Raw genomic sequence first — 27,397 nt, 5'->3', positions numbered from 1 at the left:
CAAAGGGGGAAAAAAAGCTATAGTACTTACAGTGACTGTAGTAATGGTGTCAACATATTTTATGGTGTACGTTATGTCAATCATATCATCACCTATGTGTTGAGAAATTATTTTGTGAGGAAAAAGGAACGAATAAGGCAAAGTGTTTGGCATACCAGTTTGTATAAATTATGAATTTCCAAACATGTTTAGTAGCCCACCCTCTTGTTACACCTGAAGTGGTTGCCTTTGGTAACCAACATAGTGCACCATGCTTCTGAATACTTATGCTTTTGACTATAGAAATTGTTGTGTGTTTTTTAAAAACGTTAGACCAACTCCGAGTACAAAATAATAGTGCAAGAAGTGGCCCATTATTTCTTTAAAAGGATACTGGAGGGAAAACCATATAATTAATTAAATAAATTGTTTTTCCATGTATCTCAAATTTAGTAAAATGAATAATAAACAAAGGAAACCAAAACAGTGAATTTTAAAGTATCCATATTTTTCTTTATGTAAAACTGGCCATACAAAGCTTATGTCGATCTATGTGGTGAATGACCTATCACTTACGTGGTTTAGGTCATATCTCAGCGGCAGGAAACAGTATGTACGTATAAACGGGTGCTGCTCTTCAAGTAAGCAGTTGTTACAAGGAGTGCCTCAGGGATCGATATTAGGACCAATTCTCTTTCTTTTTTTTGACAACGATATGCCGTTAAGTATATGTGACTCGACACTTGACGTCTATGCTGATGACACAACTTTATCAAAAAGATCAAATTGGGAAAATGTTCCCCATCTGGTACATGCTCTAAATCAAGATCTCAAGCATCTAGATGAGTGGTCAGCACGAAACAAAATGTTTATAAATTCGGAAAAAACCAAAACCATGCTGGTAACAGGGAAACGGTTGCGGAACTTTGTTCCCTCTTCCTCAATAGATGTCAACCTAAATGGAAGTAATATTGAGCACGTCACCGATTTCAAACTTCTTGGTGTAACGTTAGATCAAGATCTCTCATTTAATCGTCATGTTGAAGAGTTATACAAAAAGCTGTCGAAACGCATTGGACTTCTTCGTCATATTAGTCCCTACCTGAAACGTGATCAACGCGTAATATACTACTCTACGGTTATTAAACCTGTACTGCTTTACGGCAGCACGATTTGGACTTCTTGTAGTAAAGAAAATCTTCTGAAACTTCTGCGTCTCCAAAAACGGGCAGCTAGGATTATCCTTGACGCCGAAAGAACAGCCTATTTAACACTTTAAAGTGGATTCCATTCTATGCAGAATCATATGTTAACCGATGTACCTTAATCTATAAACGGATTAATGGCACCACGCCGGAATATATAAATGATTTACTCATCAGAAGTTTACTCCGATACCCATAAAAGATCAACTCGTTTCTGTAATCTTAACTTAAGTTGCCCTCGATATAAGAGGAATACTGAAGGTGGCAAGACGTTTAGTGTAAGGACAATCAAAGAATGGAACTCACTTAGCGCAGACTTAAAACGAAGCCCAAGTGTTAATTTTTTTAAGCGTTCTCTTTTTAAACAAATTTTAAATAATCAAATCCATACGCAATCATTCATGTAATTTTAATTCTTAATTGTCTTATTGTATTTAATGTTGTACATAGTTTTATTTCAATCTATTTTTAAAGTTTTTAACATTGTTATATTTCCGTTATTGTTATATTTTTGTGAGGGCCACAAGTTTATCAGTTTGATTACTGTCAGGTGTCACCCTTGTTAAATAAAGTCCTACTTATACAGCACATTCCACTTTGCAGTGTCAGGAACGAGTATTTCCAGGAACGTTGTTTCTGGGCTTGGTGTTGCAGCATCTCCTCCCCGGTAGAGCACCTGAACTCGCATCAATTGTAGGGGCATTTTACCAGGTTCGAAATTGTCAGGCTGCTTGCAATTGGCAGATTCGTAAATCTCCTCAAAATCATTAATCAAACTGGCCTCGTACTCTTTGTCAGGCCATTGAGTGGTGTCTGGAAAGGCCCTTTGTTTGGATGAGGCTTTTTTTTGCTACTTCACTGTGAAGGGCTGCATTGTGTTCAGCACAAAAGGCCTTAACTGCCTGTCTTTGTGTTTTTCAACAACAGTTTCAGTTGTTTCTGATCCTTGCCTACATAAAAGAATAAAATTCGAAATTAGCAGAATAGTTCTCACAAAACAAAGTGAGTTGGAAATTTACTATGGTTACTATGGTCATGTCAGTCTTGTGAGCCATCACGTTTGGTTTTCATAACAGTGATGTAGTTAATGTATTATTGGACCAACACTGCAGGTGTGGGAAATGTTATTGGTAAGGTTCTGGACTATTGGCAGTATGTTGCAATGGCACCCAAATCAACTTGCAAATAAAAACATGAACTGAACAGGACTTAATTATCCCAGCAGAACTCTGCTAAAATCTGTAAACCCAGATTGTATTATAGAAGAGGAACCAAGTTTAATTATCAAATTCAATGTACATCTGTGAATGCACTTTAATTTGTACATGCAGTGATACTGCCAACATTGTACATTAGTCAACATAAATAATAAATAAATAATTATAATAGTCTGTGAAAATTATTTTAGGATAAAACCTATTTTAAGTTCCTTCTCCATTGTGCAACAAATTGATATTGTATATTGAAAAGTTATTTTAACCTCTATGAGTTCACCAAAACTTATCCCTTTGACAATACGTTAGTCTTTTAATATCATGTACATGTGCTTTCAGAACTGTCCCAACATTATTTAACAAACAGAACATCTCCTTGACTTCTCATAGTCTATCAAAAGACATAGATTGACTGTCACATTTGTAACATTTAAATTACATCTGGCAAGGTTATTATTCCGTTTATGTTCTCATCAAAAGCTATCCCTTTGATTTTCTTTTCAGTCAAATATACATAAAATAGCATCCATTGGCAATTCTTTTTCTACTTGAATTTTACACATTTTCCCAGAGAATGACTGTTTACTATACTATTCAGCAAATTAAAATTTTACTGTTCATGTCTGATCCTGTTTTTGCGACACTCCCATTGGCTTTGCTTTGGTAAAATAATGTCATGCTCGGTCTTCATGTGCTTTCCCAGATTGTGCGTTGATGAACCACAGTGCTGGCAATACTGACAGTTGAAGGGCTTTGTGTGTGTGGCCATGTGACTGTACAGGTCGTTCCAATGGTTTAAACGCTTTCCATATTCATGAAACAGCCAGTTGGTAGCATCATCATCGCTGACCACTCTGGATGCTTCACCTCGGCCTGGCGCATAAACATATACTATTGCAAGAAAGTGTATGTGGCATATGAACATTTCATACCACCTGACATACTAATAATAGTAAACTTTCCAAATCTTGGCATTAAAGTAGACAACAACTATGCCAGGGTTCATCATCATCGACGTCAAATGTTGACACTGGTAGTGATGAAGAAAAGGATTCTTGCGCGAGTTTGTTTATCGATTTGTCTGCTGATACAATTAGTCGAAGATGAAGATGTTCAGCATCACCGGAGTTGTCGTCGCAGCCGATGATATCAGAATTACATGATGGTGGGAATTGGTCTGGGCGACATATGATGAAGGAAGATTCAAGAAAGCGTTTCGAGTGTCAAGAAAAACATTCAACTTTATTTTAAAGAGCATTCGACCCGACATTGAGAAAAATGCCGTGAGAGAAACTCGCCCAGGAGTACACTGCAAACAGTAACCAACACTTTTGTTTCCTCCCATCCCACCGTTTCTTCGTTTTCTTCAGCAATCGAACATTCCAACCGAACACACACCCACTTCTCCCACAAGCTATAAACAGGGCCTTACAGCACAGTTGCAGTGGTGGGTGGTAATCGTTTCATTTAATCCACTTTTCAGATCCACTGTGTTGGAAGGTGTCCCTTACATTCTTTAGTTCGGTGGTGTTTTGCACGTGGATGACAGGAAGAATAAAAAACATTTAGACACATCATTTGTATTAATATTATACTTAATTCTCTTCCAGTGAAACTGGTGTTAAAGTCTGGTCGCCCCTTTTTCCTGTTTTTTCACATGCTGCCTTGTCCTCTGCTTCTTGCACTTCCTCACTTTCCATTTGTCCCTCTTCTATGTCGTTGGAATCTTCTACTCCTTGTGTTGCGGTGGGTAAATGTGATGGTCCTGCTTGGTTAAATTAATGCAAATGTTTCTGTCTTTTCCCCTCTGACCACTTTGAAGAAGAAAGCTTGTTGTCCAGGAAAGACAAATGCCCCATATGGTGAGAAGAAGGATTCCCAACTTGGCCACCTCATACCGGGAGCCTGGATGAAGAGAGGCTGGAAGTGGAGAATATTTCAATTCTTTATACCCTAAAAGCTATGTTGAAAACAGTGACTCCACTTTTTCTGATAATGACGGTTTAAATTTTGATTGTCCCAACTTCAAAACGTCCTGAAAGTTGTACCATTCATATTCATTTGTCTTTGACTTACCCCAAACTGATGGCGCCCAGTTCTGTGTGTCCAACAGACGGTGAAATGGGTTATATATGTGTGTAGGACTGGCACAGCACTGTGGCCATTAATCGTTTCCTTTAAATTTACGCTGTCTATATAACAATATGGGTTATATATTCATTTTTAATTTTGGCAGGGGCCAAATGAAAGGTGTTTTAGTACAGAATTCAAGCTGCAGATGCACAAAACACAAGTCTGTCTGAATAATTGTGTATTAATCCTGCAGCAATGGCTTAAAAAAGAATGGCACAATGCTGTTTGTACATGAAAGTCCTTGTTGCTGTTGGAGCTGCTGGCGGGTGCTGTTCCTCATAGACGTCATCCACAATAAAGGCATCGTCTTCTGGAGAAGAAAAATAAAAGCTGTTGGGATTTGAAATACCAATGAAAACCTGGCATTTCCTGTCTTATCCCAAGTAGAGTCCGCGGCCACGATGCCAGGAGTCGTCACAGAAGAGGTTTAACGACAAGTATCTTATCTCTGATAGTTCTTATTGCTTCTTTAAGTTGCCACCTTTTGGTCAGGGAGAAACCTTGAAGACACAAATCATTTAGGTCTTCATCTCTAGCGAGTTGAAGGAAATCGATTTCAATGCCAACTTCTTCAAATTTTTGGAGAAGCCTATTTTTCCCCAAGGTTAGGGGCACTTAAACATAACATAACATAAATGATTTAAAAAAGTTGGTGCTACAAATGGAATAAATTTAGAAGAAAAAGTTGTTATACACTTACAGTTACTGAAATAATGGTATCATTATTTTTGAAATGTTTTTTTTTTTGTTTAAAAAAAATAATAATCATATTATAATGTATGTGGAGTGTAAATATTTTCACCCAGATAAAAAAGAAAAACAATACCTGTATTAAAGTCCACTTGTGTCAATGTGACGCTCATTTATGTCTTTCACAAATAACTCCATGACTCCAGGAGTCTCGGACCATCCGGCTAGGCGGCACATAGTTGAGACGTCTTCTTTGGGAAATATCCCCCCTTTCTCTATTGATATTTGAATGATAAAATTGGTGGCCATTCCCTTAAAAGACAAAGAAGAGATGTGCGGAACTCTGTTTTACAAATGATTATGTTGTGGTGGGTTTCAGAAATAGAAGTATGAAAAGCATGTCACTTCCTTAACGTACATCATTGTTTCTTTCTGAATTGGAAAAAAATAAAAAAGGGTTATTACCACTTATAACTGTGCACAATGGCAATGATGGGTAAGTGTCTCTCGTTAAAACCGCATTTAACCACGACAGAATGAAAGAAATCCCGAACACTCTTCAGTGGGGTGGTGTTCGATAAATAAATTGCAAATAAAATTATAACAAGTTGATTCACTAGATTTTCACAATCAATTTTTATGTATGATTTACATTAAAAACACCAACTTGTGCAATTAAAAAACAAATGAAAGAGACAAGTGAATCCTGTCAAAGATACCGGTATATCTTCATGATCACTATAACTGTGACAAGAAAAAACTTTTTTTATGACTGCAGGTTCTAGGAATGTCAGAGTCTAGAAAATTTGGTAGTCATGTTAGCGTACGAGGGAGCACATGTACAGACCCTTAAGACGGGCTTAAAGAAGCTTCTTCCTTAGAAAAAATGTAAGCTTTCTGTCCAAATTTATTGCTCATTCACACCTCGTTCTGACAATCTTCAGCTGTAAATATATATTTGCTTGGCACAAGCCCGAGATACATGCATCAGTTGTTAGTGTCTAACAGGTATTGGTACCTTTAGCTGGCCGCTTGAATGGTCCACCTGGCAAAGTAACGGCTATGACTTTGCCTGTGTTTTTTTTATTCAAAATTCCCTTCTAGAAAGGCTTGTTGGCCAGGAAGGGCGAAGGTCCCCTTATGGCAAGAAGCACAAATCCCAACTTGGCCACATCATACAGGGAGCCTGGATGAAGTGGGGTGAAATGAAATGGCCGCCTGAAAAACAACTGTAACAGATCCCTGTTAATATAAGGCTACAACAAAGGTATTATTGATTATAAAAATTAGTCTTTAGATTTTTATGATTCATATGCAACTGACCTGTGCAAAATGTTTGTGGTCTAGTTTTTCATACATAAAATTCATCGTCAAAGTTACTAATACTACTAATGATAATAATAATTTAATAATTTATAGAGCGCTTTTTACATGTACTGACCAAAAGTGCTTTACAGGAATTTAATTAAAAACAATAAAAAGTATACATATAATTATATAAAACCTAAAGGTAAAATACAGTAAAAAATTTAAAAAGATACATTAAAATGCTGATCTATATAAAAATGTCTTAAGTTTACTTTTAAGAACACCACTGTGCCCCAAACATTAATGAACAGATCATCTTCTTCACTTCTCATAGTCAATTAAAAGACATAATTTGTCAGTTACAGTTGAAACAACGTTATATTATACATTGCAAAGTCTTTGTTAAGGTGTATTAAAATACACTTTAACACCATGTTATTTCATTAATTAGAATTTCACTCTTCTTTTTTGACTTGGGGACGCACCCAGTGGCCTTGCACTGGGAGAATCTTGTTGTGCACGGTATCCATATGCTTCCACAGATTTTGTGTTGATGAAGCAGAATGCTGGTAATGCTGGCAGTCGAACGGCTTTGTGTGAATAGCCTTGTGCTTGTACAAGATATTCCAATTTTTGAAGCGCTTTCCACAGCCATGACACAACCAGTTGGCAGCTTCGTCAGGGTGAGATGGATTTTTCTTTGACCATCCTGGATGCTTCAACTCCTCCTGGTGGTCTCACACACTCCTGGGCAGAAAACTAACTGCTGTACTGTGATTGACGAATTCACCTAAAGTCCATTTTCGATGAATATAACACAAGGCTTTGAGTGGACAAGTTTGATATTGCCCACACAAAATACTAATTACCACACCCCTTTGTTGGGATGTGACCTCCTTGTAGCGGCATTTGCGTGCAGCTCGTCATTTTTTCATTCTGCAAAATTCTCCTAAGAGTTGCATCTTGGCTTTTCTGAACATAGACAAGAGCTGGTTGATGTCTTTGCCTGAAGGAAATTGAAATTGAAGCTGAAATGTTGTTGAAAAGATGTGAAAGATGGGTCGAAACTTTTTTCTTATTGTGTGATCAGACAAAGTGCCATATCTAAACCAGATAGCTTCCGCTTCTGATGGCCCCAAGTTTCACTGACGTGGCCAGCAGAATGGAACGAGGCAGACAACATGAAGGCAACTGAAGGAAATTGAAATCGAATTGCCTGTAGGAAATTGAAATTGAAATGTTGTTGAAACGATGTGAAAGATGGGACGAGACTTTTTCCTTATTGTGTGATCAGACAAAGTGCCATCTCTTACCCTGATAGCTTACGCTTCTGATGGCCCCAAGTTCCATGTAGCCAGAAGAAGTAGGTGGTATCTTGAACTGTTCCAGCAGTTCCTTTGCTATTGGACGCCCTTGGGGCCCAGTGAAACTGCCTTCCCTGCTTCCAGAATGGAACGAGGCAGACAACATGAAGGCAGCTGAAAAAGAACAAAATAGAAATAGCAACTATTAGAGCAAATTGTTACTTTGTTATTGGAGAAACGGAATCTGTATAGGGTTTGCCAGATATTGCAGATCCGAAATTTACACAAACATAAATAGTTTAAATGGAATATATGTTGGTCGCTTGTCAACATTTTAATCCAATATAGGGTTATCCCCTATATTGGATTCCCATCATTGCCTGGTGATCAACTTACTTTGAAGTTCTTGTGGAGTATTGATGCCACAGACATCGATCATGTGCTCCACCTCTTGAGGGAGCAATGGCTTTCTACAGAATGAGGACCTCTTCCCACAGTGGGCTTTAAAGTACCTCTGATCGTGCCAGCCACACCAGCGTATACAACTTTTGGGGACCGTAGGCTATTGCTTGCATGCTGTGTATCAAAGATCGATTTCATTTCTTATAGAGCCTACACATTATGATAAAGACTCAAAGCAAAATATTGTTTGGTACAAGTCTTTTTTATTGTCTGTCTTATCGTATTGAATTTATTTTAATTAAACGTGTTTTTGTATAACAGAATTTTTTAAGCGTCTACTCTCTTGCTGGCTTAAATTTATTCATGTAAAATGTCTAGTTTATAATAGATTAAGTTATGCTAAACATGTTTATATAACTGATATTTAGGTTCACAGAGGCACATCATAGTCGACTATTCTCCATGGACACTACTGTCCAAGAAAAAAACACTTCTCAGATGAACTTTGAACTGTATTTCATTTGAGTATGATCCTTAAACATGTGACAGTTACTACACAAAATGCCACAGTTAAAGCATGATTTCAAAAGTGAGAAATAGATTCCCTTACCCAAATACACAGCCCATTCAAATGAATTTGCATTATGGTTGTTGGGGTGTAACCAGCTCTAAAAAGAGCAAGACAGTAGCTTTGCAGCCTCTGGTCAGTGATGGGGAGAAGCTGCCGGCTCTCGCCAAATACTGCCTGGTACGTGCCACTCCGAATAGCCTTTGCGTGCTACCAGCATTGAGTTTATCTAAAATGATATTAAAACAGGTAAATAGTAATTATTACCCTTATTAAGCACGCCTCCCTCATAAATTACAAGGAAACTCCCCCCCCCCCCCCCCCCGGTGGAATAGGAGAGAGTAACAAAATACGACGTGCGAATACGACATGTGCACGCCAGCTTTACGTTTTCATTTCTCTTTTTTTTATTAGCTGTTAATAAATCAAATTCATATATCTTCTAAAAAACAAAACTTACACTACTATGGGTAATGCCTTGGATGTACATGTGCCTCGCTTCCCCTAACACTTCCTCTAGATCTGGGGACTTTTGTGGCGTTTCTAGAAAACTGACAAGTCTCGTCGGCACCTTGGTCTTGCTTTTTGCCGAAGTATATTGTTCAAGAATATCTATAAATAGCAGGAGAAACTGTGAGTTAACTAGACATAACTCTTAGTTTGTAGGCTGATATGTTTGGCGGCACAGGGTTGATACGTCTTCTTTCGGGAAAATACCCCCTTTCTCGATCGACCTTTGAATGATAAAATTGGTGGCCATTCCCTTAAAAGACAAAGATGATCTTTGTTTGTAACTCTGTTGTAAATATGTAATGTGGTGAATTTGAGAAATAGAGGTGTGAAAAGCATGGCACTAATAACTGACTGGATTTAACTTACAGCACGATTGCAATGATGGGTAAGAGTCTTCTCATTAAAACCGCTCTTGACCACGACAGAATGGAACAGGTCCCGAACATTCTTCAGTGGGGTGGTATTCTATTAATAAATTGCAAGTACAGTTATAACACATTGATTCACCTGATTTTTGTTACATAATACATTATAAACACCAAGTGTAATTAGAAAACATGAAAAAGACAAGTGAATCCTGTTGTAGATTCATCTTCTTGATAGCTATAACTGTGACAAAAAAAAAAACCTTTTTATGCCTGTATGTTCTTGAAATGTCAACGATTATTAGGTCACAATAACATAAAGAGCAGACAAATTAGAGAATCATGTTTGAGTTATGACTACTGATTGTATTCTCAGTTAAATAGATGAATGTTTGTTTTCTCAAGTTTATGTCTTCACAACATACCCAAGTCTAGTTAAGCATGTAATCTAACTTGTTGACGGATCTGAGAGTACTTGGTTTACTTATCTATTACAGATACCTTTAATTGGCCACTCGAATGGTCAGTCTGACAAAGTAAGGGCCAGTCTCTTGCTTCATCACTTCAGCGCTTTCGGGGCCCAGTGAAGCTGCCTCCCCTACTTCCAGAATGAAATGAGGCAGACAACATGAAGGCAGCTGAAAGAACAAAGTAGCCGTTAGTAGCAACTTTTAGAGCAAATTGATACTTTGTTCTTGGAAAAACGGATTCTGTATTGCTTGTTTGCCAAATAATGCAGATCCCAATTTGCCACAACCATAAATAGTGTAAATGATATATATGTTTGTCTCTTGTAGACATTTTAAGGCGTATTCAGTATATTTGATTTGTTTCCATGGTGATAAACTTACTTTGAAGAGCTTGTGGAGTATTGATGCCACATACATCAATCATGTGCTCCACGTCTTGGGGGAGCAAGGGCTTCCTACTGAATAAGGACCTCTCCCCACTGTGAGCTTTGAAATACCTCTTTATTGTGGTAGCCACACCAGAGTAAACAACTTTTGGTGATGGTAGGCTATTGCTTGCATGCTGTGTATTAAAGATTGATTTCATTTCTTAAAAAGACTATACATAATGACATAATGCTCCAAGCAAAATAATGTTTGGTTCAAGTCTTTTTTTATTTGTCTGTCTTATATTTAATTTATTTCAATTAAATAAATTTTTGTATAACAATTTTTTAAGCGTCTACTCTCTTGCTGGCTTCAATTTAATTATGTAAAATGTCTGTTATATAACAAAATTTTTAAACATGTTATTTCAAGCTTAGAATAGATTAAGTTATGCTTAATTAACATGTTAATACAACTGATATTTAGGGTCACAGAGGTACATCATATCAGTCGACTATTATCCATGGACACTACTATCCAAGAAAAAAACAATTGTCAGGTGAACTTTAAACTGTATTTCATTTGAGTTGGATCCTTAAACATGTGACAGTAATTACTACACAAAATGTCACACTTAAAGCATGATTTTAATAGAGAAATAGTGTCCCTTACCCAAATACACAGACCACTCAAATGAATTTGCATTATGGTTGTTGGGGCGTAACCAGCTCTAAAAAGAGCAAGACAGAAGCTCTGCAGCTTCTGGCTCTCGCCAAACACTGCCTGGTGCCACTCTGAATAGCCTTTGCGTGCTATCAGCATTGAGTTTATCTAAAATGATATTAAAACATGCACATGGTAATTATTACCCTTATTAATCACGGTCACCTTTAACGAATAGAAAAGTGGCTTTTTAATAGATGTATACTAGTCAGAAATTAGCATAAATCGTAATAAACCCCGGGGGATAACGGCTTAAAGGGTTTGACCGTTAAGTCTTGAATTGTTCTGCAAATGTGTGCAAAATTTGTCAGAGGATGGTTATGACCTAATAAAAGCTGTTTAAAGGACCACATGATTTATATTACGACTGAAGAGAGATAAGTTGTACAAAGGGAAATAGCAAGCCTGAAGCTAACATGATTGAAATGATTCCGCATATTGCATTTCCTGTTCCCAACTGGTTTCAGTCATATTGCGGGGCCTGTCATGGAAGAGCCCAGGGGGGCTACTCCCCCTAAATCAGGTATATAGGTATGTGCAGCCCCAAATAGTACGGTTTACCCCCCTCAACAATTATAAATAGTACCCCCCCCCCCCCTGGGTGGAATAGGAGAGAGAGTAACATCATCTTTACATGTTCATCTCTCTTTCGTTATTAGCTGTTAATAATAAAATGAAATTCATATAACTTCCAGAAAACAAAACTTACACTACTATGGGTGAGGCCTTGGATACTTGGATATACATTTGCCTCGCTTCCCCTAATACTTCTTCTGGGGACTTTTGTGGCGTTTCTAGATAGTTCACAAGTCTCGTCGGCACCTTGGTCTTGCTTTTTGCCGACGGATCATATTGTTCAAGGATATCTATAATTAGCAGGAGAAACTACGAGTTAACTAGACATAGTTCATGGTTTGTAGGCCGCCAAAACGACACGAGAGTGTATCAAAGAGTACCTGTAAAATGTTTACCTTGTGCACAGGGCTCCTCCTAGTTAAAATACACTAGCTGATGTCAGTTCTTATTTTATACCGATTGTTAAACTTCCGTAGTTTGTCAAACCACAACTTTCTATCACTGAACAGATATGAGGTTCTTTCAAGACCAAAAATAATTTTTAAACTTCTATCAAATAACAGCCAATTTAAAGAATTTTTTATGGGATTCTGTGGAGACCTGGGCAGCACATACCCACTAAAATTATATTTGATACCCCCCTACCCCCCCCCCCCGGTACATATATATAATGCAGTTTACCTTCTTCCAGATCTGCAACAGTGACTTTGAGCCTGGTCTTTTTGGTTGCAGCACAAAAGTCTGCCCACTCCTTTGGGGCAATTGACATGCAGTCTTCAATAGTTTGGAGATTTTTTCTGGAGCGACCAGTCTGAAATTGTAGTGTGATTTTACATCCTTCAGATAGGCCACCCTTTCTTCAGGAGTTCGCAAGTCACTGCAAGAAAATGATAAGGAACTTTAAAGAACTATTCAAACCATTTCCCTTGTTTACATGCATGAGCTTTACTCATCTTTGTCATGAAAACTGTACTAACTTTACTGTTAATATAATATATATTCTGTCTGCCGGTATGCATTCTCAAAAGTTTGGGAAAATGCTATGCATGCACAACACTTATAATGATTCACTGGTCAATTTAAACTATATGTACCTGTACAATAGACCACTTGCGTCTATGCTATGCTCAAATACTTGTTTTACATAAAGCCTCCAGGCTCCTGATTCTTCAGACCACCCCGCCAGTCGACAAAGGGTGGCCATGTCCTCGTTGGGGAAACTTCCACGCTTTTCAATTGCTCTCTGAAGGATAAAAGTTGTGGCCATGCATACCCTACAAAAATAAGTGATCTATTATATGGACATGATTTTCAAGGCGAAAGATGCTGCCTCTTAAACAGACATTAGGGTGTTATGATGGGTGTCATTATTCAATGTGGCATGGATTAACCAGTAAAAGCCTAATTCTAGCCATGTTTTAGTGGGTCATGTCTGTACTGACATAAATCAATAATTTCATTAAATTATGATTGTGTTCACATATGGAGATGTCTGAAAATATGGGTTTTACAAACAACAGCAGCATGACAATAAAGTACGTTTTGATTGACTAATATACTCGTAAACCAATGCCGGTACTTAAAAATTTCCTTTGTTTCTTTTCTAAGTGGAAAAAGTAAGAATCCACCCACTCCCCCCTCCCCCCCCCCCCCCTCGAGGAACATAAAGCTACATAATTTTCATAAAATATTGTGAGCATTCAGCAAGAAGTGATTCTCGATCTAGTTGTTTGCTATTAAACCTACATTTTTTTGTAGAATATTCTTTTTACGAGAGTGAGCGAACGTTCTCAGTTCGGTTTTAGATTAACTGACTCACCAGAAACCCATAAGGGTTTCTGCTCTCACCTTCAGCGACGAACACAAGGTCGGAAGCTGAGGAGGACGCTTTGAACATTGTCTTCCGACATCTTTCCCTCTTCCTAGGCGATTTCACTACGTGATTTGACAGCAAAATAAACCTCACCTTCCATAAAGGCAGCTAAGTCATCGAAATAAATTACGACAACGTACAAGTCAACTTTTGCCATTTCTCTTTTATTAATTTGACTCCTTGCACAAATGCAGTGTCAGCGGTATAAATAAAAGGCGGGAAAAGAGAAAAGTCGCGGGGAAATCGGAAAAAAGTGAAAGTTGAGAAAAATAATGGCTCGCAAAATTTCATGGTATACTATATATGGTACTATATGTTATATATGGTACTATATCTTATAAATGGGCTCCGTAAGAGGCCGGAAATGCGAGATACGGGGAGTCGAACCCCGGGCCTTCTTGGTCGCACGGTTGCTGGTGTTCGAAGCCCCCCGGGCTGGTTTTTTTTTATAAAAAAACCGTTTATATCTTTATTAATTTTTGCAACTCTCCCGGCGTGCCCAATCGATGAAATTCGATATTCGATAAAATCGATTGTAATCGATAATAATCGATAGCAATTAATCGATTGATATTGGAAATCGATGAAAATCGATGAACCAAAGAGTTGTGAGTATCGATTTTCATCGATTTTCATCAATTGTCATCGATTTTTATCGATTATATCGATTGTCAGTTGCAATCGTTTAATAATGATTTCAGATACGTTTGCGCTAGGCATTGGCAATTGAGTCTAACCTATTTTTTATACCATGCCATAGAAAATACAGCCAATCAGAATACAGGAAAGCCGTTGTATATTCGACGGTATTCAACCGAACCTTCCCATCGTGCGCTGCGATTGTATTCTCCACGAAATTTAGTAAGCGTATTTTCTATGGCATGGTATAAAATAGTTACACAACACTTTCTCGTGGTATACTATGGAATATCCCACTTGTCACTTGTATTTTCTTGGTATACACACTCGCCTAAAGGCTCGTGTGTATACCGAGAAAATACAAGTGACTCGTGGGATATTCCATAGTATACCACTCGAAAGCGTTGCATAACTAGTATGTATTTTTTCCTCTTCACAAAAAGTGATCTGTTGTGCAATTGCTTTTTTTTCTCTAAATGTGTAAAAATTACGAAACACTTGATTGAAAGTGTGTTCAAAACTCTCTTCGAAATGTTTAATCAGTTGAAACCCGTGATTTGTGGACAATACCCTCTAAATAGCCCTCCATAATCTCTGATGTGAACAGACACGGATTCGTTAAGGTGGCCCAAACCTATTTATTTACGTGATGGTTGCATTTTTGAATCGCGCTTTTTGGCAGGAAAGATTTCACCGATTTCTTTGAATTTTTGCGTCCTGAATGAAAAATGTTCGAATTTACGGAAAATGGCATTCGATTTTCAGTGGGAATAAAAACTTGTGAGATTTGAACATATTTTAAAAATCTTGTTTTTACCAAAAATGTCCATAAATTTAAAATCCGACGACAGATTTCTCCTAAACTTTAGCAAATAAGCCTCAGAGCTCTCAAGTTTTGTATCAGGAAGTTTCATGACAATCCTGACCATGCAATTCGCTGCACAAAATACTGGTCAAATTTTATCTAAACATGCTACGCTAATGCATTCATGTCAACTGACGAACAAATAGCGGAACAGTGAAGCCAAACTATCGGTAATCTGCAAGGATAATGATCCCTAAAACCTTATCAAAAAGAAAGTGAGTAATCAGAAGTCTACAGCAAATACAGACAGCGCAACAAGAAGCACAATTTTATGACGCGCGCAAGGTAAAATTAAATATTTCATATTCATCTCACCTATCACGTATTTGTTCATTTATATTCGAAAAAATCTTAGCATAGCAAAAATGAACATCTAAGAAAACCCCTTACCAGTTTTCGTCACAGAACGTTCCCATTCTGAGGAGAAATAAAACCGCCAAGTTGAGTACTTCCCACCATCCGCTTTTCGACTGCAATGAAAACCCTGTGCCTGATAATATATTCAAGGTAGCTGACTTTGTTTTCGCATTCCTTTCGGCCAGTTTGCCACTTGGGGATAACAAGTCTCGGGAAACATTAAAACATCATTTTAAAAAGAAAACCATTTTCATATTTGAGCACTCACTATGCCCAAGTGGCAAACTGCCCGTGAGGAATTCGAAAACAAAGTCAACTATCATGAATATATTATTGAGCGCAAGGGTTCTCGATGCACGCGAAAGGCGGATAATTAGAAGTACTCAACTTGGCAGCTCTATTTCTTCCCAGAATGGGAACCCACTGTGATGAAAACTGGTAAGGGTTTTTCGTAGATGTTCTTCTTCGCCATGCTAAGATAGGTGAGATGAATATGAAATATTTAATTTTACCTTGCGCGCGTCATAAAATTGTGCTTCTTGTTGCGCTGTCTGTATTTGCTGTAGACTTCTGATTACTCACTTTCTTTTTGATAAGGTTTTAGGGATCATTATCCTTGCAGATTACCGATAGTTTGGCTTCACTGTTCCGCTATTTGTTCGTCAGTTGACATGAATGCATTAGCGTAGCATGTTTAGATAAAATTTGACCAGTATTTTGTGCAGCGAATTGCATGGTCAGGATTGTCATGAAACTTCCTGATACAAAACTTGAGAGCTCTGAGGCTTATTTGCTAAAGTTTAGGAGAAATCTGTCGTCGGATTTTAAATTTATGGACATTTTTGGTAAAAACAAGATTTTTAAAATATGTTCAAATCTCAAAAGTTTTTATTCCGACTGAAAATCGAATGCCATTTTCCGTAAATTCGAACTTTTTTCATTCAGGACGCAAGAATTCGAAGAAATCGGTGAAATCTTTCCTGCCAAAAAGCGCGATTCAAAAATGCAACCATCACGTAAATAAATAGGTTCGGGCCACCTTAAACAACGTTTTCTGAAATTACCGACTTCTTCAATAAATATTATTAAGAAGAGACCCGGCCATTTGCCCCTTTTTCCACGTATAGACTGACTTCACTCCGGGCTTAACTATCACACACTGATCACAGGTTCGCAGGAGCTTTCACTGGTATCCAACTCTACAGGGAATTCTATCAAAATTACAACATTATTGGACGTTACTAGCTCTTTTTTATCTTGTTTAATCATGAAAAGGCGATTTAAATTCCATCAGAATGGGCACTCGTGGTAGCCCTTCACAATAGCCTCTATTATTAGTACGTTAATTGCGTGCTTTGTTTGACTCGCAGAACTTCGATTTGACTAACTTAGTGAAAGGATGCGTAACGTATCGCCTTACAAATGTTGCAAGATTTGATAAATGGTTCATTTATTTATTATTACCGATAATAATCGATAAAAATCGATACAATTAAGAGGACGTGAATTGTGAGTATCGATTTTCATCGATTAATGGAACCAATCGATATTAATCGATTGATTTTTATCGATTATATTGATTATATCGATTGGTTTCCGATGATCGATTTTCATCGATTGGACAGGCCGGGCAACTCTAGACCAAAAATGTTTTTCAGAATGTTTTCTCATATTGATGGATGAATGTTTTAGGGTCTGTTTATTTTATATTTTATTTTTTTTGTTCGGTTTTTGTGCAAATAGTTGTGCTCGCGGCGAGTCGCGAGCCATGTTTGTGCTGTGCGTGGCTTTGTATTTTCCAAAATTCGGGTGTTTAACGGTTTTTTTTTTATTGTAGAAAATTTTGGCAATGGTTAAAAAGAGTAATTATCAAGTAAGAAGTGGAAAAAAAAGAAAAAAAATTCCACTGTGGAGATACGGGGAGTCGAACCCCGGGCCTCTCGCATTTTGGGCCCGGGGTTCGACCCCGAGCATGCGAAGCGAGCGCTCTACCACTGAGCTACATCCCCATCGACAATACATTCTAAGATTAATTAAATTATATAAACAATACTTATTTATTAAAAGCAATCAACTTCCGGCGCAAAAGAAAGACCTACCCACTCTACCCTAAACCCTACTGACCGATCGATAGGTCATTTCCCACGTGCTGTCGGTTGCCTCATCGATCGAGTTAGGACCTAAAATCCAAAATCATGGAGAAAAACCTTATGATTGCTTCTGCTAGCGCACTTAGCGCGTCTGCTTTGACATACATAGCTTGTCGTTACCTTTCTAAAAGACGTGAAGCAAAAGAAAATGTCTACGAGACGGAAAAATTAATCGGCGAATACCTCATCTTCCATTTTGGCAAACCAGACGAACTGTTACCGTACGGCTTTGGACCAAGTGAATCTCTTGATTTCCCGAAGAGGTGCGCTTTAGAATGTATAAAACATACTGAGGTAAGTACACAAGTGAAATCGTTTTGCTTTCTGTAGTTTAGTGATCACTTGCACGCTGAAACAGCAGTGACAAAAGGTACCGGCATCTCAAATATTAGGCATGCATACCAAGTTCTTCAGCATGCAGTTGAAATATTCATCTCCTTCTTTATGTATTAGCAGTTAAAATTTTCACCACCTTTAAAATTTTTAGTTTGTCTAAGACTTGAATCTTTTTTGCAACCAGACTGAAGGCCTCAAATCTTACACAGGGTTACAATATATGATCTCTGGATCTATCTTGTGCTTTATCACTAGCAAAGGGTCGACTGGAAGTTTCATGTATTATTAACATCAAAGTACATACGACTTATTGCGGTTTTCAATGAAATGCGAACTCTGAAATTCAATCCTCAACCAAAGATTTACGCTTTTTGCTGCCGTCAATCATCTTAGCGGGCCTCTCGGGAAACAGAAGTTCACTTCAATCAGGTCAAAAGGTCAAGTCTTTCGGTTGTGATTGGAAGATTTCGATCCATTTTGTTTGTTTCTGTTTTTCATGGTTCGTTAGCTGTCCACTATTTATGATTGGCGGCAGCGAAAAACGTAATCGTTTGTTGGATTTTGAATTTCACAGTGCGCATTTCACTGAAAACCGCAATAAGGAACGTGCATAAGACAGGGTAATGCTCTTGTGATCGGGAAACACTCAAGAGTTGCAATATTGTCAGAGGTTTTCAATGTCAATGGGGCAGGGCACCCTGGAGGGGTGGGGAACTCCCATATGAAAGTAGTTGGATGCTTTGGTCTCCCTTAGGGTGTTCAGGATAAAATGCCATTTTTTTCTAGCCAACAAGGTCTTGATTAGGGCCTGCACTTGAAAAAATAAAAAAATGCAGTCATACTGTGTTGGCATTTTAGACTTGTCAGTTGTTAATGTATCTTTTAGTGGTTCAAAATGTTTGAGCCATCTCCTTAGAGGTATAGACATGGGTGTTCCCTAGGAGTGTGCAGAGAGCATAATAACTTCAGCTGAATTTTAGACTGTTCACAGTCCCCTGTTTTTCCGTGAAGTCATAGAGATCGGTCATTGAGTTGAACGGGCCGCCATCTTGGTTCCTAAATGTGTGCAAAAACAAGGGAGAGTGCAAAAACCCCCGTGGGTAGGGTTGTGAGGTGTTCATAATGTGGGGGTGGGGGAGCGGAATCACTTGGCTCAACAGCAGGTTTTACCTTTGCCCTTTACCTATGAATGTGAATAACATTTTGTGACAACAGTCTTGAAACTTTTCTACATGAAGTTTTACCTATATTTGAACACCTTTTTAATCTTGTTACAGGATAATGTACCAAGTATAGCACTTGACATTGGCTGTGCTGTGGGCCGATCTACATTTGAACTTGCCAAGAGATTTAATCAAGTGGTGGGAATTGATTTCTCTCATGGTTTTATTGACGCTTGCAATAAGCTAAAGACATATGGAAAATTATCCTACACTGTACAAACAGAAGGAAGTCTTGTATCAGAACACGTGGCAGAAGTGGACCCTGACATTGTAGGTACCATGTTTGTTTGGCTACCAATGCTTATGTGTAATAGGTGCTCTATTGTTTGGGCCCTCATGTTAGATCCTGCGGCTACCATACAGAAAAATTTGGGGAGAAAATTTGGAGACCACAGTCAAATTGCTTCGAGTCTTTTCTTTAAATTCTGTTCATGATGGTGGCTCTGCAATCAAGCATGGTGGTCCAAATAAATTTAAGTGAAAAAAAAAGGAGGGAACATTCACAGTCTAAAGAGTTAGTTGTTAGACAAAGTAGACATCAGTAAGAAAATGCAATGGTCAGAATCTGGGGTTTCGCTGTGGAACCAACTGATCTGTTTTTAAGTGCTTTGACCTTTCTCCATCCGAAAATCACAACTCAAAATTTAGAGACTTTGATGAGATGGTAAGACTTACATTGTTCCTGTAAGCCTGAGACCTTTTTAGCCTTAAAAAAGGAATTGAGACTCTGAGAAGGCATCACAAAAAATATTTTGAGATGGCAAGACCCATGAAATTTGACTAAAAATCTGTGGGACCCATATTTTTAGCAGGTAACCATTAGAGTTACCATAACTTACCATCTCACAGGTCTCACTTCCCCCTGTGTTACAAAAAGGTAAAGTCACAAACATGCTTATCTGAGTAAGGGCTTATTTGTTAGTAAGAGAGGAATTTACATTTAAGATATGCAAAGGGAGGGTTTTTCTTGGAAGTTAATGGTGTTGAAACTTTTATTATTTCCTTTTTTAGGATAGAAGTCGTTTGTCCTTCTTTCAAGGAGATGCTTGTAATCTACCCAGTGATCTTGGGCAGTTTGGCTGTGTCTTAGCTGCAAATTTGATTTGCCGTCTACCAAATCCATATCAGTTCTTTGACAGGCTCCCTTCGCTTGTCGCACCTGGTGGTATTTTGGTTATTACTTCACCTTATTCTTGGCTGGAAGAGTTTACACCCAAGGTATGTTTGAGTGAATGGTGGAAACAATGTTCATTAATTTTAATTAAAGCACTAAAATTTTGGGTAAGACTGCAGTATTTTCCATTTTTATGTTCAATGAAGAAGACTTCTAAAGACTCAACTTTTGATTTGTTTTGAAAAACGTTTTTCTAAAAATTTGAGATTCTAAATTCAGCTTGTGGCTCATCTGTGGGTTTTTACAGTATCTTTTCAAGTTTGAGGTGCAAAAATACCTCTGGAACACAACTCATCCAAAAATCCACCACTTACAATCAGAGTACCACCTCCCCTCCCCCCTTCCTCAAAAAAATTTGCACCTCCCTGCCATTTAATGAATACTCCCACGGGTCCCTGGCTTAGGTGGCACTGAACTCTGGTTGCCGTAGAATTGAATAAAGCAACCAGGAATGTTACTATACAGTGTAACTCCAAATAAGCATTGTGCAAGATTCTTCGATTGAGAGAATACAGTAGGTCTGTTATCTCAAACTCCCAAGGGATAGGAAAAATTGTTCAAAATAGCTTGGGTCCCAAAAAATAGCATTGGCATATTTTTCTAAAATATTGATTCAGTACAGTATAATAATGGCCGATTAGCAAGTATAAGGATAAATGAATGACAGCTTGCCAATCAAAAAGACTTACTGTTAAACACATTTATTTGTTGCTCACAGAATCTTTGGCCTGGAGGCTACATAGATGATCAAGGAAAAGCTGTTACAGGATTTGACAAGCTGAAAAATTACCTTGGACCAAACTTTGAGCTCATCGAAGATAAACCTATGCCGTTCTTCATCAGGGAAACTGCTCACAAAAATCAGTGGACTGTCGCACACACAACCATTTGGAAACGAAGGAAGTAATCTTGAGTGTTAGTCATGTACTAGTAAAATTTTTCCCTAGAAACTTGAAAATTATGGTCAATAATTAAAATCTGTGCATTATTTTGTTTTGCTTGTCCATCATTGACCCTTCAATGAACAAACAATCTTGTCATGGCACTGACTGATAAACAATATTATTGTAGGTAGGATTTGAAAAGTGGCATCGATTTTATTTGTGTTGGAGAAAAAGTTAATGACAAAGTTAACATAAAGTTTTTGGTGTGATTGGATGAAGAGGTTTTAACTAAATAAAAACCTATCAGGCTTCAAGTTTGAGCTTTCCTTGAGTGACATCAACTCGACATGCATCATTTTACTATTTATTATAGAAAATGTATACCTCAAGTCCAGTTGTTCTGTTTAATCTTGCGTATTTGCAAATGGTAACAATTGAAACTGACATTGTTGAAGGTAATGATATTGTTGTTATTGTTAGTACTGTTTCTAAATGTGTGAAGTGTAAAGTGTAAAACTGTATGAAACAGAACTATTTATTTCTAAACACTGAACACAATTAGTTACTTTCTGAATTAAAATTAAATGGTTTACTGATGTTAGTCAAGTCATTTTCAGAATTTCAGGTTTATAGACTACACTTCAATTTAAATCCCAAAGCCATTTCAGTTGTTGACAGTACAATTACTACCATATTACCAGAACAGCAATACACATTCAGATTTTGCTGGATTGTTCAACATCATCAAGAATTGGTTTCATTGTTCAGCCAAGTGGGGAAAAAACATTTTGGTGAGGCAGCACCCTTGCCCCCGCCCAGAACAAATTCTTGAAAATTGGCTGGTTACATTTTTTGAAGAAAATCAAAGGAAAAAAGAGGCCGAGCCCCCTCGGTCCCCCTCTAAATCTACCCATGCTTGTTTGCAGGAAAAAGTAGGGACAAAAAAGGAAAGTCATGATGCCCAGGGACACAAGTTACATTAGAGAGAGAGGCTAGGGTTTTGGAGTATATGGGAAGACAACCTTAGTTTCTTTATAGTGCAAAAATGAAGCGAATCGAGCAGTTAATTTGAAAAATCAATGAAGCACCTAATAGAGAGAAGTGTCTGAGGCCCAAGCCTCTACCCCCCAACCCACTTCTCCCCCCCCCCTCCCCCACCAGCACCTGCCATCATGAGTCAGCACTTTGTACACTCATAAGGTCACTGTTAAACATTTACTTTTATTTTTCATCATATTTTCAACTTTCATTACTGCAGCTACACCATAAGGTCACATCAGTCTTAGCTAGTAACAACAATATCATTTTAGCCATTGATTTTGATTGCTTTACGAGTCACACTGTCATTTGGTCTAGCTCTGTCAACAGTTCTGTATAAAAGTATCACCGTTAGAACTTCAGTCCACCTCTTCTTTCTCGATCTTGATATAGTTATCTTTCGCTTCATCCTGCTGCCACTTTTTCGCCTCGATGCTAAGTATTCCATCCTTCGAAAGACGAGACTTGAACGAGTCGCGATCGACATTCCTGGGCAGTGAATACGCACGGACAAAGTGGCGCGTGGAATAACCCTCGTCGCTCTTTACTTCCTGCTTGCCTTCCACCACTAATTCGCCATCTTCTGAGCGAATAGTGATCTCCTCTGGCTTAAATTTGGACACATCAAAGGACACCTTGAAGCCGTCACGGTCTTCCACAAGGTTCTCCCCCGATTTCTGCGCTTCTTTCACCCCATCTTTGCCGTCTTTTTTGGCTTTTCCCTCCCCAGTTGCTGTAAATTCAATGTAGGTATAAGTTGTACCAAGTGCTGGTGCCCTGTACCTCGGAGAGTGGAAAGCATCCCACAGCAATGGAAAGAATCGATCGCAGTCTGACCAGACTTCAGGGGCATGACTGGAGATAAACATAAACAAACTAAGTAAGACAAACTGCAAACGTACATTTCCCCATTTTAATATATAAATATATGGACAGAAAAACTTAGCATATTTCAAAGTTGCCTGTTATATATAGAAGATCGTGCATACAAAACGTGCAGATCCAAACTTCACGAAGGCTAGCGCTATAACTCAAAATTTTGACGTAATGTAAAAAAAAAGAGAAAAAAAAAACTTGCGAATACAGTACTGGTTTCCCCACAAATTTTTAAATGAGAAACTTACCGAATGCGATGCATAGCTGGCCAAAGCATACGAAACTTTGGAAACAAGGACATTGTGAATCTTGCAGTGTAAAAATCGTCTCAGCAAGTCTGATGCAACAGCAATGGAGATTGATTTCTGTGCACGCTTCCTGCTTTTATATTCGCGCGACCCTGATAAACAAACTTCGCGGGATTATGACATTTGCCATATAAGGAAGTTTCACCGGAAGTGTCATCAGCACAAATGAAACCCCAGTAATGCTCGGTCATGATGATGATGAAACGAGGCACGTTTCTTGCGATTCTAGAAAATTCATATTTTTTAGTTAAACTTGAGCAACCTCAATTCTATGCATTCATTTGAACGGTATTTTATTTGACATGGGGGTGTGAATTTCTCTAGACAATCAACCTCGGTCACGTCAGGTCTTTGGATGGTCACGCAACGCTACTGAAGGAGTGTTACGTGACACGGACCCAAATAACTAATGCTACCCATGAGCCCATGAGATATGTGTTTATTTTAAAAAGAGTAACGAAATTTTTCTAGTTTTGTATCACCGGATATCCATTTCAGAACAAACGAAGTTTCCCATAGCGGATCGCATGAGAGAATGAGTGGTGCAACTCATTTATGCCATGCGGAACGCACAGATTTCTTTGGTATACCATGTAGTATAGTTATTAGGCCCAGGATGACAGAGAAAAGTAGAGAAAAGCGATTTTGTTAAGAAGACAATATAGTGTCACTCTGAACAAGCAGAGAAGGCTTCTTATTCTAGAAAGGTTAGTCTTTGTAATGGGGTCGATAGTACTGGCTAAACAACTGATCATTCTGGCAGCTGGTGTCGACGGTCTAGTGGGTATTAATACTACGGCTCGTGGTTCCACTTGAGTTTTGAACATTTTCTGACGTCATTTCTATGGTCTATAAGAGTGTAGACCATGGAAAAATGTGGTCGATTTGTTAATTAATACAGTCGAAGCTCTCGTAAGCGGACACCCTCGGGACGCGAAAAAAGCGTCCGTAACTGGAGTTGGCCGCTTACAAGAATGGTTTTCGTAAGCGGCCACAAGAGGTGTAGGGGATAGATGGCCGCTTACGGGAGCTTGCCCAGCTAACAATAACCGGACGGACGCGCATGACGACAAAGCAAGCACTGAAATATGGTACTGTAATTACTATAAAATCATTGTGTCGAACGGCGATGTGAAGTTGATTGTTAAAAACAAGATATAGAGGTTGTTAACAGAATTTTCATTGAGGTGTCCGCTTACGGGAGCTTAAAAACAAAGAAAAAGTCTAAGTCGTAATCTCTGAAAGTGTCCGCGGCCGCTTACGGGAATGTCTGCGAGTTTGTATGGGAGTAAAAACGGGGTTTCAAACAAGGCGGCCGTAATTGTAAGTAGAGCTGTCCGCTTACGAGAGTGTCCGTTAAGAGAGCTTCGACTGTACTCAATACTAGAAATGGCGCGCGCTTACGGTCCCCGTCCCCGATTATGGCTCCGTAATTCTTCGTTCAACCTCATCCCCAGGGTCTCTGATCTGTCTCCCGGGCGGGGGGGGGGGGGGGGGGGAGAGACCCTGGGAACGAGGTTGATCCATCGTTCTGGATGCAGTCACATTCTTTTGGGATAATTTCTACCACATGTTGAAAACATAGAAAAGTGCTAATAGTCATTCACACTGAACCACCGATTTTAGCAATACTGGATGCGGACGGCTAGCAGTCAAGTCAGTTTCATTCAAATTCACTAGTTTGAGCTCCCACTTTGTTTATTCCATTCAAAGTACAGTAGTTTTTAAAAGTAGTTAAACTTACTTTTTGCACACAATATTTTTCAAAATTTTGGAATAATGGGAATATTTAGCAAGTACCTTATTATAAGAAATTAACGCGAATTTCAAAAATTTGCGTTAATTTCATAGTCGCGTTAGTGTTTGTTAACGTTAATTTTCGCGCCGTTTATTAAGTAGAGCATAAGTTTCCAGGACCTTAATTTTTATTATTTTGGCCCAAATCCTCGATACAGAAAAAAATTGCAATTCTTTTTTTTTGGTTCCGGAGTTTTTGTAAATTACTTTCCTTACGTGATCAAAATTTCCCGACACATTTTAAGACCGAGGCAAACATCAGTTGAGCATTGGAAGTTTCGAACGGCCAAAATCCGCTACCCATCACTCGCTTTTTATACGGAACATCGCTCCATTTGCACTAAGGGCCTGATTACATGGCGAATTTCAGCCCGGTATTCCGGGCTGAGATTTCAGCTCAGCTTCCAGAAGAAATCTTCTTAAAAAGACGTTTGCGATTACATGAAGAAAGTTTCATCCCGGGCTGAATTTCAGCCCCCGGTGAAATTCCCAGCCCGGGTTTTTGTAGCCGGGCTTGAAATCTCAGCCTGGGCAAACGGGCTGAAAAACCTCATGTAATCGTATTCAAATTTCAGACCGAGCTGAAAAGTGAGCTTACGGATGCGCAGTGATGGTTTTCAACGAAAGAAAATGGCGGCCATGCACGATAATTTTTTTTCCCATAGAATTTCGGACAAAAATTCGCCATGTAATCGCAACATAAAATTCTAGTCCTGGCTAAAATTCGCCATGTTATCAGGCCCTGAAACTTATTTTATATTACGGCAATTCAAACATTTCCATGTCACTGCTTTAAAATAATATACAATTTTGTGCAACGCATCACCGACATTTTTTCTGAATTAGTATTTTGCTATCTGTTGATGATATCGCCAGACCGCTATTTCCTAAACAAATTTCCACCAGAAATTTACTTTGTTAACTGGAATCTGTACCGAGAACGTAGTAGTAACCAAAGCAACAAATCAGACCCACAATATCAAAAAATATTACATTTGAAATGAACCGGCATGACACGAAAAACATATTGATAACGGAAAAAGTAGCCCAAAGATAAACAAATTTCGTCTAACGAGGGTGGAAATTTTAAATAAGAATGCTCAATTACTTGCGTAATTTCAGGAGTCAGAAACAATGTTAACTTACTTATTGTTTTATGTCCCGAATGAGCTGTTTTAAAAGAGTCTGAGCGCTACGTTCTCGCTCTTACTCAGTTTTGCCATTTTATGAGTTTAAAATATTTTTCTGACTCTTGGCCGAAGGAGAAAGTTGCTTTCCGTCCGCCCCAAAACCAATGCGAAATCCACTTGTCGATGGAACCATGTCCCTTCTTCCTGAAATATCCGGACTTTCCTGGTTTGCTTTCGACTCCTCCTTCCTTGCCTTTCCTGACTCCCTGTCATCATCAAATGTAGAATATTTGCCATACTTAGCCGGTGACGACAACGACGAACTCGGCGCACCTGAGAGCTGCGGCTGTCCTTTCGGGTTCGATGGCGGAATCTCTGAGAGGTGCTGGCAGGATTTGAGATACTTTCCATTGGTGTATTTTAACATGCTGTTCGCTTTCTCTTTTCCTTCGGCGCATCTTTTTCCTTTTGCTTTCTGTTCTTTTCCAGTGGTGGTCAAAACAACTGGTGTGTCTACCAACCACGAAAAAGACTGGCGCACTTTCGGTGGCGAGTACTGCTGGTGGTTTCTGGAGGAAATCTCTGAATTATCTTCGCTCGCTGTCTCGTTGTTCCAAGCTGTTGAACTTTCTTCTGTTCCCCTTGAATTCACTTCAGTCTCGGCCTCTTTGCAATGATCCTCGCCATCGCGCGATGTACGCATTTTCGAACTAAATGATCCCATTTCACCCAATTAACGTTATTCTTGATCGTAAAGCAAACTGAAAGGACCATCTGTTGCGATCCTTTATTCGAACGATTTTCTGCGGCACTGTGTTAGATTCTAATTGGCAGCTCTGCCCAAAAGAATGAGAAGTTTTTGACGCACACAATAGAGCCGGTAAGTTGAAAGGGAATGCTGAGATATTCGTGAAAGGAATTCGAACCTGAA

General features: G+C 38.6%; 3 protein-coding genes and 1 non-coding gene across 11 annotated transcripts; 1 reads left to right on the top strand and 3 right to left on the bottom strand.

The window, feature by feature from the left end:
- Positions 1–581: 581 nt before the first annotated feature.
- On the bottom strand, positions 582–14,160 carry LOC144634453 (uncharacterized). 8 transcript variants are annotated; one of them, XM_078493405.1, is made up of 8 exons: positions 11,950–12,182; positions 10,533–10,713; positions 9,683–10,319; positions 9,264–9,415; positions 8,846–9,032; positions 8,230–8,409; positions 7,843–8,007; positions 6,458–7,535 (listed from the first exon to the last, which is right to left on the bottom strand). In XM_078493405.1, exons 6-8 carry the CDS (start codon positions 8,270–8,272, stop codon positions 7,453–7,455), a joined length of 291 nt encoding a protein of 96 aa, XP_078349531.1. In that variant the 5' UTR covers positions 8,273–8,409; positions 8,846–9,032; positions 9,264–9,415; positions 9,683–10,319; positions 10,533–10,713; positions 11,950–12,182; the 3' UTR covers positions 6,458–7,452. The 8 variants fall into 8 exon arrangements, 5 of the variants coding, with proteins under 5 accessions (XP_078349533.1, XP_078349531.1, XP_078349529.1 ...); XM_078493403.1 differs by lacking the exon at positions 11,950–12,182 and adding an exon at positions 11,190–11,283; XM_078493406.1 differs by lacking the exons at positions 10,533–10,713; positions 11,950–12,182 and adding an exon at positions 11,190–11,283.
- Positions 14,161–17,459: 3,299 nt separating this feature from the next.
- Positions 17,460–17,559, bottom strand: Trnaa-cgc (transfer RNA alanine (anticodon CGC)). The gene is made up of 2 exons: positions 17,524–17,559; positions 17,460–17,495 (listed from the first exon to the last, which is right to left on the bottom strand). It is a non-coding gene; the product is annotated as a tRNA-Ala (tRNA).
- On the top strand, positions 17,489–21,923 carry LOC144635694 (uncharacterized). Its single transcript, XM_078494776.1, has 4 exons — positions 17,489–17,994; positions 19,314–19,529; positions 20,271–20,477; positions 21,152–21,923. The coding sequence occupies exons 1-4, from the start codon at positions 17,746–17,748 to the stop codon at positions 21,338–21,340; spliced, it is 861 nt and encodes a 286-aa protein (XP_078350902.1). The 5' UTR covers positions 17,489–17,745; the 3' UTR covers positions 21,341–21,923.
- Positions 21,924–22,518: 595 nt separating this feature from the next.
- On the bottom strand, positions 22,519–23,639 carry LOC144634769 (heat shock protein 26-like). The gene is made up of 2 exons (XM_078493792.1): positions 23,480–23,639; positions 22,519–23,210 (listed from the first exon to the last, which is right to left on the bottom strand). The coding sequence occupies exons 1-2, from the start codon at positions 23,530–23,532 to the stop codon at positions 22,715–22,717; spliced, it is 549 nt and encodes a 182-aa protein (XP_078349918.1). The 5' UTR covers positions 23,533–23,639; the 3' UTR covers positions 22,519–22,714.
- Between the last annotated feature and the right edge of the window lie 3,758 nt (positions 23,640–27,397).

Source organism: Oculina patagonica, chromosome 13, assembly GCF_052425735.1.
Source record: "Oculina patagonica isolate OP01 chromosome 13, crgOcupat, whole genome shotgun sequence".
Lineage (NCBI taxonomy): Eukaryota > Metazoa > Cnidaria > Anthozoa > Scleractinia > Oculinidae > Oculina > Oculina patagonica.
The sequence above is the reverse complement of the archived record's forward strand: the minus strand, read 5'-3'. Positions and strand labels throughout refer to the sequence as shown.